Here is a 15,717-nt window from a genome sequence, read left to right as displayed (position 1 = left end):
TACATGAACTAACTAGAATTCCCCTACATGAAAGTTAGGAGATATCCAAGTTGATTTCTTTCATGGTATTATTATTATTATTATTATTATTATTATTATTATTATTATTATTATTATTATTATTATTATTTATCCGGGAATAACCACAATAATATTATTTGTATAGACTTAACTTCTTCAGATACTTAACATATATACTGAATTTTAATTCAAGACTGCCACTACTAAGTTCTTTGAGCAAAGTTTAGAAGAAAAGGAAGGACATTTCAAATGTTTAACCACCTTTTATAATGAAAGATGATAATAAAGAATATAATAATAAGTATGACATTAATTTTAAACAACTTTATGTTTCAGGAATAAAAAAGAGGATGGCATTTCTGGATCTCTTGCTGGAAGCATCAGATGATGGTAAACTTCTCTCTGATGTAGATATTAGGGAAGAAGTCGACACTTTTATGTTTGAGGTAGGTCTTTGTGTATTATTGTCTCCACAGATGAGATTATTTCACAATCTTCCCAAAGTTAACACCAGAGTGCAATCGTATCATACTCTTACTCCAGAAAACATTCCGTTTAGAATATGGTAAATAAAACTTTTCTTACTTCCTGGAATCAAATCACTTGTCATTCAAGGTGACAGGGCAAAACAATTTCTTTCCTATTTTGAAACCATTTGTTCTCTCTAATCTGTTATGGCTCCAATTTGTCTATCACTGGTTCTTTACTTTCTTTCATTAAAGTTATATCCACTCTTCTTCATTATACACTCTGTACATCACTTTAGTAATGTTTCCTTCCTTCTCTCATTTTAGGGTCATGATACCACATCAGCTGGCATATGTTATGCCCTTCTTCTACTAGGTCACCATCCAGATGTCCAGGTAATGTGTAATGGTCACATGATGGCTGAAAACAGCAGTTCCCTCTGTTTCTGTTGTTGATTTGACATTCTATTTATAACAAAATAAATGACATCCAGTACATAGTGATGACAAGAACTGACCACAGATGTCAGTAGACTCATTCTATCTTTTCATAAAAGTATACAAGTAGTCCAGCATTTGATCCCATTGAACTGGAAATTGAAGTACCAGTAAGTAGAGGAGCAATAGGGTTCCCAAATTTGCTGAGTCAGCACTTTTTCTGCTGCGTCAGCACCCGAGGTCATTGACCCTGGGTGACGCCACGACCACGTGCTCTCGTTTGTAAACAAAGCCGCGTGCTTTTTTGACAGCTGACAGCTGCCATCTTTTGCTAACCTCAGTACTGCCATCTTTACGGCACTAAACCTCATGGCTACCATCTTAGGCACATAGTGGCGGGCAATTTGAAATTCCACGTGCTTTTTGACAGCTGTCAGCGGCCATCTTCAAACAACAGAGCATCGTGCTGGCATCTTGATGGGGCTAAATCCTCATGGGTGCCACCTTAGGACGTGGGACGTGCGAAATTTGAAATTCCACAGCTCTCATTTTAGGCACGGTAGGCTAACCTAAGTAAATGATTATGCTTTATTAACTTCAGGGGAGTATAGGGGAGGTTAAAAGAGGTAGTCCTCTTTCCCCTATCTCCCCTTAACAAAAATAAGGGACAGGTGAGTGAGAGATGTGCTCTCTCTCTCTCCCTAGAGGTCCACCGCCGTAACGATGTCTCCCCTATAAAAAATATTTCCCTGGGGCCAGGGCACGGCTGCCTCTTACGAGGCAAGCAAGAGACACATTGTCTTACACTCGTATTTATACCTACGTTGAGTGGGTGGGAGAGAATGCTTAGATCAGCATGTGTGCGCACGCAGATCGATGAGTCGTGGATGAGTCATTAGTTAATTCGTATGTCATCCTAGGTAGGCCCCCATCCTCACAGATACGCAAGTCAACTATACGGTGTCAAATCGAAAGGCCTGCACTAGGCTTCTCCAGAGGCCACATGCCAATATTACCAGAAAGTGAATCAGAGGTGAATTTCAAGTGAGATGGAGGAACTCTGTAGTGGAGAGCATCAAAGCAAGAGGTGTAGGTAGCAGTCCTATGATAGAAGAAAAAAAGACAGAATAACGTGGAGAGCTATTTACTGTACATTACACTGCCCATGTGCTTTAAATAAACTTTCATTCTATTAGCCTGTGTTTATTAGATGTAGAACATATTAAGCATAGAGCAATAAGCAGTGGAATCCGAAACTCAACCTCCCGATTTTGTGTCAGTTGCTGTATCCAACTGAGCTATGGTGGCCTATACTTCAGTTCTTATGAGTTTCGACTTGACATTTGAGTGCTGCCTTTTGGCGGAGGCTAAGTGAATTAATAAACAGCCAATCGTAAGCAGCCGATCACTCCAATAGAGTGCATTAGACACTAATTCTAGTTACCAGCGTTATCAATCTGTTGTTTGCTATAAGCTAGCAACTATGTTGCATTGTGCACTGTTCTTTCCGCGGTCTTTGTCAGTTCACTCGGTCGTTCTTGACAAAGAACCAACAACGATGGCTAGAAATAATCTGTTGATCGAGTGGTTGAAGGAGCACAATATTTCGGTTTGCGATGACATGAGGAAGGGGTGGGGTTGGGGGGTAGATCTCATACATCTTGTGAAAAAAACAAGCCCGAGAATCGAGTTTTGTGGTGGATGAAATAGCCAGGAGGCATGGGCATAACGTCGTTCGCCTCCACCACACCATTGCCATCTTAACACCATAGAACTGATTTGGGCCCATGTGAAGTATTAGGCCGAAGTAGCTGCGAATAACCGACCCTTCACAGCTTCGGAAGTTGAAAGACTTCTGTGGGAAGCTGCAGGCCATGTAAGTGCAGGTTGTGAGACACAATCCGAGATAAGTGAAGCTTGGGAGAGGGAAGGTATCACAGACGATTATGTTGAAGACGTTATTATCTCGTTATAGTCAAGCGAGAATGAAACCTCAGCAGACCATGACGATGCTGATAGTGACTCAGAAATTATTGGAGTATTCCTTTTGTAGGATTCTTCCTTCCTTAGAAATTGAATCGATTAGCAATGCAAGCTCTTCTAGATGGTAAGTAGAAATTTCATTTCATTTTCTCGCGTTTTATCTGTTCGAGCATAGCCTTATCCTAAATACGTTACGTGCTATTGTTAATCTTATGTGAGTTACGCATGTTGCTACAAAGAATAATTGATTCTGGACTTATATTCGAGTATATACATTTCCGTTCGTGCTATGTATCATGAATCAGGTGTTCATACTGTACTTGTAGCAATTTGGCACCAATGTCTGACTTCTGGTTAACTGTCAAGTCAAAACTCATAGAAATGGTACTATAAGTCATATTTTTTCTCTTAGAAAGGATCTAAGCTACCGTACAGATTTGGCACCACTGCCATCTCACTGTAGAGTGCATGCAAGTCGCCTGTTGTGGGCCAAGTCAATGAATATTTCATTTTCACGACTGCGTTTGACTAGAAATAAATTTTCAATGTAATAGATCTGATTGGCCATTTTTGTTCTGTACTTAACATCTCTTCAATATATGTAAAAAATAAAGTGTCTGCAAATTAGATTAGTCATAACTAGAGCCCAGATTTCCATGCACTATCAAATCTCAAAATATGCAACATTCATGCTTGACAAAACATGCACAATAAACTGGAAAGTATGCACTATCAAATCAGTTCCTTTTACAAAATTGTACAACAACTAATTTTTCCAGATTGTCTTGATTCAAGCTCATCCGTTCATCTGTCAGCACATTCTTGAGCACAAAAGACCTTTCTAAATTATAAGAAGTAGCAGGTGTGTACTATAATAAAGACATTTGGAACAAAGTGACGTCAAATTTTACATCTTTTATAAGCTTGACGAATTCAAAATGAGGATTTGAATGGATCACTTTGTTCAACTTATCTCTAGCTGCCAAATAACCGGACCTACTTCCCCGTGCGATGACTGCAGATAATGATTATGCTAACGATTGCCTTTAAAGACATGTGACGAGTAAGAGTTCCCGGTAAGAATTTCCAGAATAACAACAGAAGAGGGTTCAGTTCAAAACAAAGGTTTGTAACCTGCTATCTCAGTAACATGGCATCTCAGAATTGCGAAAAATACAAGGTTTTTTTCCTGTCTAACATAGATGGAAATATGAGCCATCATTTAGTAATGCACGATACACGGTTCAGTTTATAGTAATTTGTAACTGGGACACCTTATTCCTAAGAATTACATAGATCAATGTGGGACCTTCCGACTTACGTAAATGTTTATTCAAGCAACAGATAAAGTGCTTTGTTAATTGGTTTATAGGACCTCTACCCCTTGCACTAACTGTGGTTGTCAGATACGATGCCAAGAATACATTCTCTCCGTCTCTCAGTAACAGAAATACTGTATAATGTGGAAAAATGTCCCAAATTCTGCAAACTAATATTCATAAAAGGCACTATAATGCAAGTTAACATTATATATGCGCCAGACTCAGAAGAAAAGTCATATTAAGCAATATAAACATCCAAATATACGCTATTAAATCCAAAATATTCAAAATATGCAATAGGCCCTATGCATGAATTTTCTCCTGAAAAGGCCAAAACATGTAAACACGCAGAGAAAAATAACGGTTATTTGGAATCGTTAAGTCATAAAACGAATATCAGCAAAGTTTGTGAAGTGTTACCACCTTCTTTAAAAACATGCATTTGCATGGAAATCTGGGCTCTAGTCATAACATTTTAACTCATTATTTTACTGCATAGTAAAGAAAACTATATGCATGTTGAAGGTGTGAAGCTCATCTAATCATGTATCCAAGAGCGTGAATTTCCATTGACATAATGTTTGAGGAATAGTGGTTGGGTACGAGTTGTGTTTTATTGTACATGAATTGTCTCTATAACTGTACCATAATATTGTATTCTTACTTCTCTTTTTTGACAGGAGAAAGTTTTCCAGGAGCTCAATGAAATATTCCAGGGATCTGATCGCCACCCAACAATGAAAGATCTTCAGGAGATGAAATATTTGGAAAGGGTGATCAAAGAAACTCTCAGGCTTTACCCCAGTGTGCCTTTCATTGGACGAACACTACAAGAAGATGTCAAAATTGGTAAATGTTTACATTACTTCTATTAACCTAACAACCAGAAACAATACCTCATTCAGTAGCCTTGATCTGTTGTCTGAAACAAAGCCAAGGCAAAGCCAGCCATGCACAAGTCATGAAGGCCCTTTGAGGAGTGGAAAGTAAAAGCTTCCACTGCCCATAACCTTGGCACTAAGCAAGAAAGAGTAATTGGCCTCTCCAGAAGTAGATATATATTTCTTAAATTTTTCTACTTTCTGATGGGGAATTGATCTCTTGTTCTTCACCATGAACCAACAACGGCTTTATCACCTCAGCTAGGCAATTTCTGGTGTGTTGTCTAACAGTCATGTGATGATATAGATGTTGATTCCCATCTATATCACCTGATGGCCAGGCAGGCATCAATTTTTGGAAATGAGACAAAGTCTCTCATAGTGCATGACACTGCCAGTGACTCCAAGTAGCCAATGCAGTGGCCTCTACGGTATGCACTAGCCGTGCGTCTTGGTGGGTGTGCTATTTACCAACTGATGAACCCAACTTAGCACACTGGGGCAAAATGGTGGCAACCAGGAATGAGTTAGCTGGAAAATTTATAATGTTCAATAAAGGACAAACTACATTGGTCTAACGGTCAGTTATATGGCTTTCCTTCCAATTTGCCTGAGTTTGTTTTCTGATTCTGCCATGGAGAATTTAATCCTAGTGTGATAGTTGCAATGAGATACACTCACAGGTGGAACCAGGGAGAGGCTAATGGAAACCTTAGCCTCCCCCCTCCTCCACCTCTAGTTACTTTAAAATTCACAAAGTTGTTTTTGTTTAATGAAATTAAACCTAACAGTTCCATTTCTACCTTAAATACACCAAAGTTCACTAGTGAAGAGCATACACCAATTGACTAGTAACTATTGAACTCGCCCTAGCAGTGGCCGGAGGACTGGCAACAATAGGCTGCATATTGGCATGTGCTGTTTACATCACTGACCATGGAGTCCATTGCTTCACAACAAGTTTCAACGAGCTTGTGGACTGCAGTGCATTAATGCTCACAGTGAATGAAAAAAATCCACAGCCTGTTTCCAGTCATTCGACCGGGTCAGGACTGGAATGAATGAAGCCCCATCTAGCGGTGAGGATAGGAAATGTGCCGGCTGCCGAAGTCTGTCACACTCCTCTGGGGCAATGATTAATGAATGACAGATGAAATGATATGAGATTGGAGAGTGTTGCTGGAGTGAAATATGACAGGGAAACCCGGAGTACCCGGAGAAAAACTTGTCCTGCTTCCGCTTTGTCCAGCACAAATCTCACATGGAGTGACTGGGAAGCCGGTGTGGTATTCACGTATTTATGACTTTACAAAGGAAAAAATTAAATGTATTCTCCTAATTCAATATAAAACATAACTCCATCATTAGATGGAGCAATAAAATTCAAACATATTTTGACTCGTTTGAGCCATCTTCAGTGAAATAAGGGGGATTTGAACCACGGGACCCAGGGGCGATAGGCCGGTGCGCTGCCACATGAGCCATGGAGGCTTGTTCACAGTGAATGTATTTGGTAATTTAAATATTTAGGAATGAACTCTACTGTATGAATGAAACTGTACGCATAAACCAGCTTCGGTGGTAAGGTCATGTGAGGCGAATGGAGGAGGATAGATTATCCAGGAGAATAATTGACTCTGTTATGGAGGGTAAGAGGAGTAGAGGGAGCTCAAGGCGACGATGGTTAGACTCAGTTTCTGACGATTTAAGGGTAAAAGATATAGAACTTAATGAGACCACATAACTAGTTACAAATAGAGGATTGTGGTGGTATTTAGTAAATTCACAAAGGCTGGCAGATTGAGCGCTGAAAGGCATTACCGAGTATTATGAAGATAATGAAGATGTATGTATGTATGTATGTATGTATGTATGTATGTATGTATGTATGTATGTATGTATGTATGTATGTATGTATGTATGTATGTATGTATGTATGTATGTATGTATGTATGTATGTATGTATGTATTCCACCTTATCGATACTTATCATAACTTATGAATTTCATTATGGTCCGTATTGACAATTAATCACTATCAAAGGGTAGGAAGGGTCCACATATTCAACCTACAGTATCTTAACTGTGGATTCACGCAGGTAATTGATTTTTTGAGTGGCTACTTCGGGAGAGGAAGTAAGGAGAGTGAGGTCATCTGCAAAAGCAAGGCAATAAATATTGATAATATTGTGAGTTTGTCCTATTTGAACTCCATTAGAAATTAATTTAGATTGGAGAACATGTCTCCATTCCTGGATGACCCTCTCAAGAGCATGGTTGAAAAATAGTGGTGATAGTCCATTTCTTTGCTGAAATCCTGTTTAGATTTGAAAGGCTTTTGAAATCTCAGATCTGAATTTCACTTTGGAAGGCATACCAGTGAGTGTACTTTGGAGAACTTGGAAAAAGGGTTGTGCGGTCAATAGAGTCATATGCCTTTTGGATATCTACAAAAGTGATGACAAATGGTCTGGCTCTGAGTTTCAGGTAGCCAATAATCGTTTTTAGATTCTGGATCAGTTCTGCACAGGACCTGGATTTTGGGAAGCCGGCGTGGTATTCACGTATTTATGACTTTACAAAGGAAAAAATTAAATGTATTCTCCTAATTCAATATAAAACATAACTCCATCATTAGATGGAGCAATAAAATTCAAACATATTTTGACTCGTTTGAGCCATCTTCAGTGAAATAAGGGGGTTAAAGTAATCTACATAATACAAGCTAAAAATGTGCTAAAACATAATGAAGGAACAAAAAAAGAGATATGACAAAATAAATACAATAACAATATACAGTATTTACATCACTAGATGGAGCAATAAATAACTCGCTGAGAAAAATTCAGTGAAAAAAGGTTAATATAAAACATAATTGAATCCAAAAGGTGTGATAAAACTAAGAAAAGAAAAGAAAGTAAATGATACAGACAGAAACAAAACAGTACGTGCTAATGGTGAGGTGGCGGACATCTTAGTTTAAAAATTTTAGTTTTGGATAACAATTTTTTAATTGTTACCGGTATTTTCTTTTCTGGGGGCTACATCGCATTGCAAATTCTACCAAGGGGTATCTAGCTTTCCTCATTTTAGGTGCGATAAAAGAGAAGAGATTTGCTCTAAGAATACAGTTTGAAGTACTTTTAAGTTTCTCTTTGTCAGATTGAAGGATTTGTTGAGGTCAGTTTTTCCATTTAGTCTAAGACACTCCAATAAGGGTATCGCTTGATGAGATAACAGATAGCACACAGAAAATGTTTGGGAATACTGTCATTGGATTAATGACAAAAGAAATTATAGTAAAAAAATGTTCACCATCAGAATGTTAGCCGTCAGGGTAGGAGAAGAGGTGGTATACAATTTCTAATCACTAGATTTCATCCCAAAAGCCTGGATTAAATTCCAAACCTCTTCAAAGTGCTTATATGGAGTGAGGGTATATGAAGCTGTTGATAGTGATTGTCCCTTGGGACGATGGGATAGGAAAGGGCTAGGAGTGGGAAAGAAGCAACCATGGCCTTAATTAAGGTACAGCCCCAGCATTTGCCTGGAGTGAAAAATGGGAAACGGCAGAAAACCATCTTCAGGGCTGCTGACAGTGGGGTTTGAACCCACTATTTCCGGAATACTGGATACTGGCCGCACTTAAGCAAGATTCTTCTCTTTCTACAGGGTTCGCATAGTAGTCAATTTGTGCAGAACACACTGTAAACTGCCTACTGGGGCTGGGAAGTGGCTATGCAAACCAAACAAGAAACTTGCGCATTTACAATGAGCATTACCTGTGTGTCCCACTTCCCCTCTATTCCATCCTCTGACGCACAGCAGCAGGCAGCGGATGGTTCTCTGATATAGCAAATACGGCAAGTTTCTCAGTTGGAATCACACGCCCAGAAGTAAAAAAGTAACCAATCCGTTTGCATCATCGTTTTTAACATAACATGAAGAGCATCCCTGATTGTTTTGTTGGTATAGTTCTGATACACCCTGTATATGACTTAAAACTTGAATGTATTTGTATTGTATATTCATAAACACTGATTTCCTAATTGCTGTTTTGAACATGAATGTTTGTTAGATGACTTCAGCGGTATAATCAGCTAGATATTGGGTTGTATCCCCTCTGAGATTGGTGGCACTTAAGGAAGTATAAAGGCAACAGCATCAATCAATCAATCAATCATTACTGATATGCATTTAGGGCAGTCGCCCAGGTGGCAGATTTCCTATCTGTTGCTTTCCTAGCCTTTTCCTAAATGATTTCAAAGAAATTGGAAATTTATTGAACGTCTCCCTTGGTAAGTTATTCCAATCCCTAACTCCCCTTCCTATAAACGAATATTTGCCCCAGTTTGTCCACTTGAACTCCAACTTTATCTTCATATTGTGATCTTTCCTACTTTTATAAACGCCATTCAAACTTATTCGTCTACTAATGTCATTCCACGCCATCTCTCCGCTGACAGCTCGGAACATACCACTTAACAGTTCAACAATAATAAAGGTGTTTTAATTTGTTCCACCTATTCAATACTTATATTTTCACTTATGGTGGTTACATAATTAGATTCTTAGTTACATGGGACATGTTTCGCCCTCAATTAAGGGCATCTTCAGCCTAAACACAATCATCAAAAATACAACTAAATTAAAAGTGGAGGTTAAAAGTTTAGTCAGTTATTAAAATTCGGAACATAAAAATGTGAAAAGTGATCAAATATAAAAATGCTAATGGAAAACTGTCTTATGACTAAATTATAATCTTGTCGGAGACTAAAACTTCTTCCATTAAAATTCCAATTAAAACAGTTCACATAAAATATTAGTGGAAAATCAAAATGGTAATGTTATATATAGCCAACGACATGAGGGCGTGAACACAAGCATAAACTTGATTGTCATGAATACAATCTTTCCAAGGCCGCTGATGAAATTCGTCAGCAAGTGAGGCAGAAGCATCTGTTGAAAAATTGTAAGTGGCCGTTAGCACCGGTAGGTAATAAAATGGCTGAAACCTTGCCAGAAAATGTCAGTAGATGCAGAAATAATGTTTTCTGTAAGAGAAGGAAAAGAAGAAATAAGAAATTGAACGTAAGGAGAGAATTCGGTTTACATAAAATTGAAACAGATGAGGACTTACATATAAGTGGAAGTTGTTATTTGTTATCTACTGTTGAGTTGGTTGCTGCCCGTCTGTTGGCTCTGAGTCTGGTGTTGTAACTGTGCTGCAGAGGCGGCAGCGAAATCGGAGGGGAAGGAATAGGGGAGTACGGAAAGGAGGAGAGGATGGGTGGAGTCAATTGTGACGAGGCTGACAAAGGGGCGGAGTCAACCGCATTGCTGGAAGTAGGCCTAATATCTGTAGGTATGGGAGGAGTATTAGAGTTTGAAGAATTAAATATATTAGGTATACTAAAATTATTCGAACTAACTGACTTTAATAATTTCGGCATTAATTCATGTAACATACTTTTATTGTCCGTGGTTTCATTGAGATTCTGTTGCTTATTGTACGTCTGATCTAAATAGATGTATAAACTTTCTAATTCGTTCAGCATTCTTCCTCTTTGTATGTTTCTAATTATTGCTAAGTCTTTCTCTATGGATTCAAATCTGTGACCAGTCTCCCTCATATGCAAACTTATCGCTGAATATTTCCTATGTTTTTCCGAGTTAACATGTTCCATGTATCTTGTCATAAAACTTCTCCCAGTCTGACCAACATATGAAAAATTACACTGAGTACATTTAAGTCTGTATACTCCCGGTCCCAAATAACGATTTTTATCATACTTAACTTTTTTATGATTAAAGAATATGGACTGGTTAGTATTAGTAGTTCTAAAAGCTATATTAAAATTATGTTTCTTGAATACATTAGTAATCTGGTGTATAGCTGGATTATTAAAAGTGAATGTAGCATACTCAGTTTTTTGGTCTTTTCTGGTATCAGATTCGTAGATAATTTGTCTTGATTTTATTGATTAATTTGTTATAACATGTAACATACCACTTAGTCGAGCAGCTCTTCTTCTTTCTCTCAGTTCTTCCCAACCCAAACTTTGCAACATTTTTGTAACGCTACTCTTTTGTCGGAAATCACCCAGAACAAATCGAGCTGCTATTCTTTGGATTTTTTCCAGTTCTTGAATCAGGTAATCCTGGTGAGGGTCCCATACACTGGAACCATACTCTAGTTGGGGTCTTACCAGAGACTTATATGCCCTCTCCTTTACATCCTTACTAAAACCCCTAAACACCCTCATAACCATGTGCAGAGATCTGTACCGTTTATTTACAAACATATTTATGTGATTACCCCAATGAAGATCTTTCCTTATATTAATCCCTAGATACTTACAATGATCCCCAAAAGGAATTTTCACCCCATCAACGCAGTAATTAAAACTGAGAGGACTTTTCCTATTTGTGAAACTCACAACCTGACTTTTAGCCCCGTTTATCAACATACCATTGCCTGCTGTCCATCTCACAACATTTTCGAGGTCACGTTGCAGTTGCTCACAATCTCGTAACTTATTTATCACTCTATAGAGAATAACATCATCCGCAAAAAGTCTTACCTCCGATTCCACTCCTTTACTCATATCATTTATATATATATAAGAAAATATAAAGGTCCGATAATACTGCCTTGAGGAACTCCCCTCTTAATTATTACAGGGTCAAATAAAGCTTCACCTACTCTAATTTTCTGAGATCTATTTTCTAGAAATATAGCAACCCATTCAGTCACTCTTTTGTCTAGTCCAATTGCACTCATTTTTGCCAGTAGTCTCCCATGATCCTCCCTATCAAATGCTTTAGACAGGTCAATCGCGATACAGTACATTTGACCTCCAGAATCCAAGATATCTGCAATATCTTGTTGGAATCCTACAAGTTGAGCTTCAGTGGAATAACCTTTCCTAAAACCGAATTGCCTTCTATCGAACCAGTTATTAATTTCACAAACATGTCTAATATAATCAGAAAGAATGCCTTCCCAAAGCTTATATACAATGCATGTCAAACTTACTGGCCTGTAATTTTCAGCTTTATGTCTATCACCCTTTCCTTTATACACCGGGGCTACTATAGCAACTCTCCATTCATCTGGTATAGCTCCTCCGACCAAACAATAATCAAATAAGTACTTCAGATATGTTACTATATCCCAACCCATTGTCTTTAGTATATCCCCAGAAATCTGATCAATTCCAATCGCTTTTCTAGTTTTCAACTTTTGTATCTTGTTGTAAATGTCATTGTTATCATATGTAAATTTGATTACTTCTTTGGCCTTAGTCTCCTCCTCTATCTCGACATTACCCTTGTAACCAACAATCTTTACATACTGCTGACTGAATACTTCTGCCTTTTGAAGATCCTCACATACACACTCCCCTTGTTCATTAATTATTCCTGGAATGCCCTTCTTGGAACCTGTTTCTGCCTTAAAATACCTATACATACCCTTCCATTTTTCACTAAAATTAGTATGACTGCCAAGTATGCTTGCCATCATGTTATCCTTAGCTGCCTTCTTTGCTAGATTCAATTTTCTAGTAAGTTCCTTCAATTTCTCCTTACTTCCACAGCCATTTCTATATTGCTTTCCAGTCTGCACCTCCTTCTTAGTCTCTTTATTTCTTTATTTCCTTACCATTCCTTACCACCCTTAAAGGTACAAACCTGTTTTCGCATTCCTCAACAATTTCTTTAAACCCAACACAGAGTCTGTTTACATTTTTATTTACCGTTTTCCACCGATCATAGTTACTTTTTAGAAACTGCCTCATGCCTGCTTTATCAGCCTTATGGTATTGCCTAATAGTCCTACTTTTAAGACCTTCCGTTCTATCACATTTATTTTTAACTACCACAAAAACAGCTTCATGATCACTAGTACCATCTATTACTTCAGTTTCTCTATGGAGCTCATCTGGTTTTATCAGCACCACATCCAGGATATTTTTCCCTCTGGTTGGTTCCATCACTTTCTGAATCAGCTGTCCTTCCCATATTAACTTATTTGCCATTTGTTGGTCATGCTTCCTGTCGTTCGCATTTCCTTCCCAATTGACATCTGGCAAATTCAGATCTCCCGCTACAATCACACTTCTTTCCATGTCGTTTCCCACATAGCCGACTATCCTATCAAATAATTCCGAATCCGCGTCAGTGCTACCCTTTCCCGATCTGTACACTCCAAATATATCAAGTTGCCTATCATCTGTAGAAACGAGCCTTACACCTAGAATTTCATGTGTCTCATCCTTAACTTTTTCGTAGCTTACAAATTCTTCTTTCACAAGAATGAACACTCCCCCTCCCACCATTCCTATCCTAGCATCATTGACTCATTGTGTCAAGCTGAAGAATTTCTATGAGACAAAATTCTGATGCTCTACTGTAATTCTATGGTGGCTGACATGACGTTAAACAATTATTGTTATTTAGTAATTTGTGGGTTACTGTAGTCACGTCCTAGTTCGTGAACCATGGGCAACGGCTGAGTGGCCTAGTAAGTGGTCCTGAGAGTCGGGATACCAGTTACTATGGAATGGGAGTGGGCATCTCGGATATATTCTGAGTCGGGGCCCTCCTTGTGCTCAGGCGGCTAGGACTACACAATTCACCGGTGGTCCATAACCCGTTAGAGGAGAAATCCTCACTTGGACTATGTGCAAGTAGGGCAGCATCCTGCTTCATGAATTTACCGAGTTCAGAACACTTTAAGCAAGCCTCGGACCTATGGGAGTAATGGAGTTCCACTCCCATTTGACAGGCGAGGGACTCCCTGGAAACAACTTGGCGAACGAAATGGAATTCGATGGGGAGCTATCAATATTAATGGGGCTTATGGAAGAAAGAAGATAGAACTTGCTGAGTCAGCAAAGAGGATGCATCTGGATGTGCTAGGAGTCGTGATATTCGGGTAATGGGAGATAAGGAGGAAGAGATAGGAGATTTTAAAGTGTACTTGACGGGTGTTAGAAAGGGAAGGGCAGAGTCTGGGGTAGGGCTCTTTATCAAGAATATCATTGCACGTAACATAGTTTCTGTTAGGCACGTAAGTGAGCGAATGATGTGGGTAGATTTGTCAGTGGGAGGAATTAGGACAAGAATTGTAACCGTGTATTCACCATGTGAGGGTGCAGATGAAGATGAAGTTGACAAGTTTTATGAAGCATTGAGTGACATCGTGGTCAGGGTCAACAGCAAGGATAGAATAGTGCTAATGGGCGATTTCAATGCGAGAGTTGGGAATAGAATTGAAGGATACGAAAGGGTGATTGGTAAATGTGGGGAAGATATGGAAGCTAATGGGAATGGGAAGCGTTTGCTGGACTTCTGTTCCAGTATGGGTTTAGCTGTTACGAATACATTCTTCAAGCATAAGGCTATTCACCGCTACACATGGGAGGCTAGGGGTACCAGATCCATAATAGACTATATCTTAACAGACTTTGAATTCAGGAAATCTTTTAGGAATGTACGAGTTTTTCGGGGATTTTTCGATGATGCAGACCATTATCGGATCTGTAGTGAACTAAGTATCTCTAGGCCTAGGGTAGAGAAAGTGAAATCTGTCTGCAAACGAATAAGGGTAGAAAATCTCCAGGACGAGGAAATTAGACAGAAGTACATGGATATGATTAGTGATAAGTTTCGAACAGTAGACAGTAAGCAGGTTCAGGATATAGAAAGTGAATGGGTGGCATACAGGGATGCTGTAGTAGAAACAGCAAGGGAATGCCTAGGAACAACTGTATGTAAAGATGGGAAAAGGCGAACATCTTGGTGGAATGATGAAGTGAGAGCAGCCTGTAAACGTAAAAAGAAGGCTAATCAGAAATGGCTCCAAACAAGGGCCGAGGCAGACAGGGATTTGTACGTAGATGAAAGAAACAGAGCGAAACAAATAGTTGTTGAATCCAAAAAGAAGTCATGGGAAGATTTTGGTAATAACCTGGAAAGGCTAGGTCAAGCAGCAGGGAAACCTTTCTGGACAGTAATAAAGAATCTTAGGAAGGGAGGGAAAAAGGAAATGAACAGTGTTTTGAGTAATTCAGGTGAACTCATAACAGATCCCAGAGAATCACTGGAGAGGTGGAGGGAATATTTTGAACATCTTCTCAATGTAAAAGGAAATCATCCTGGTGGTGTTGCAAACAGTCAGGCTCATGGGGAGGAGGAAAATGATGTTGGTGAAATTATGCTTGAGGAAGTGGAAGGGATAGTAAATAAACTCCATTGTCATAAGGCAGCAGGAATAGATGAAATTAGACCTGAAATGGTGAAGTATAGTGGGAAGGCAGGGATGAAATGGCTTCATAGAGTAGTCAAATTAGCGTGGAGTGTTGGTAAGGTACCTTCAGATTGGACAAAAGCAGTAATTGCACCTATCTATAAGCAAGGGAACAGGAAGGATTGCAACAGCTATCGAGGTATCTCATTGATTAGTATACCAGGCAAAGTATTCACAGGCATCTTGGAAGGGAGGGTGCGATCAGTCTTTGAGAGGAAGTTGGATGAAAACCAGTGTGGTTTCAGACCACAGAGAGGCTGTCAGGATCAGATTTTCAGTATGCGCCAGGTA

At 38.9% G+C, this 15,717-nt stretch overlaps 1 protein-coding gene across 1 annotated transcript in view; it reads left to right on the top strand.

Annotated features, from left to right (window-relative positions):
• The window catches only part of LOC136874919 (cytochrome P450 4C1), a 187,906-nt gene that overhangs the window by 153,752 nt on the left and 18,437 nt on the right, over positions 1-15,717 (top strand). Inside the window, exons 9-11 of the mRNA XM_067148626.2 lie at positions 358-467; positions 816-884; positions 4,912-5,080. Coding sequence (XP_067004727.2) covers positions 358-467; positions 816-884; positions 4,912-5,080 — 348 coding nt within the window. The remainder of the gene's footprint in view (positions 1-357; positions 468-815; positions 885-4,911; positions 5,081-15,717) is intronic.

Source organism: Anabrus simplex, chromosome 5 (genome assembly GCF_040414725.1).
Source record: "Anabrus simplex isolate iqAnaSimp1 chromosome 5, ASM4041472v1, whole genome shotgun sequence".
Taxonomy (NCBI): Eukaryota; Metazoa; Arthropoda; class Insecta; order Orthoptera; family Tettigoniidae; genus Anabrus; species Anabrus simplex.
Note: the sequence above shows the minus strand (reverse complement) of the source record. Positions and strands in the feature narration are given on the sequence as shown.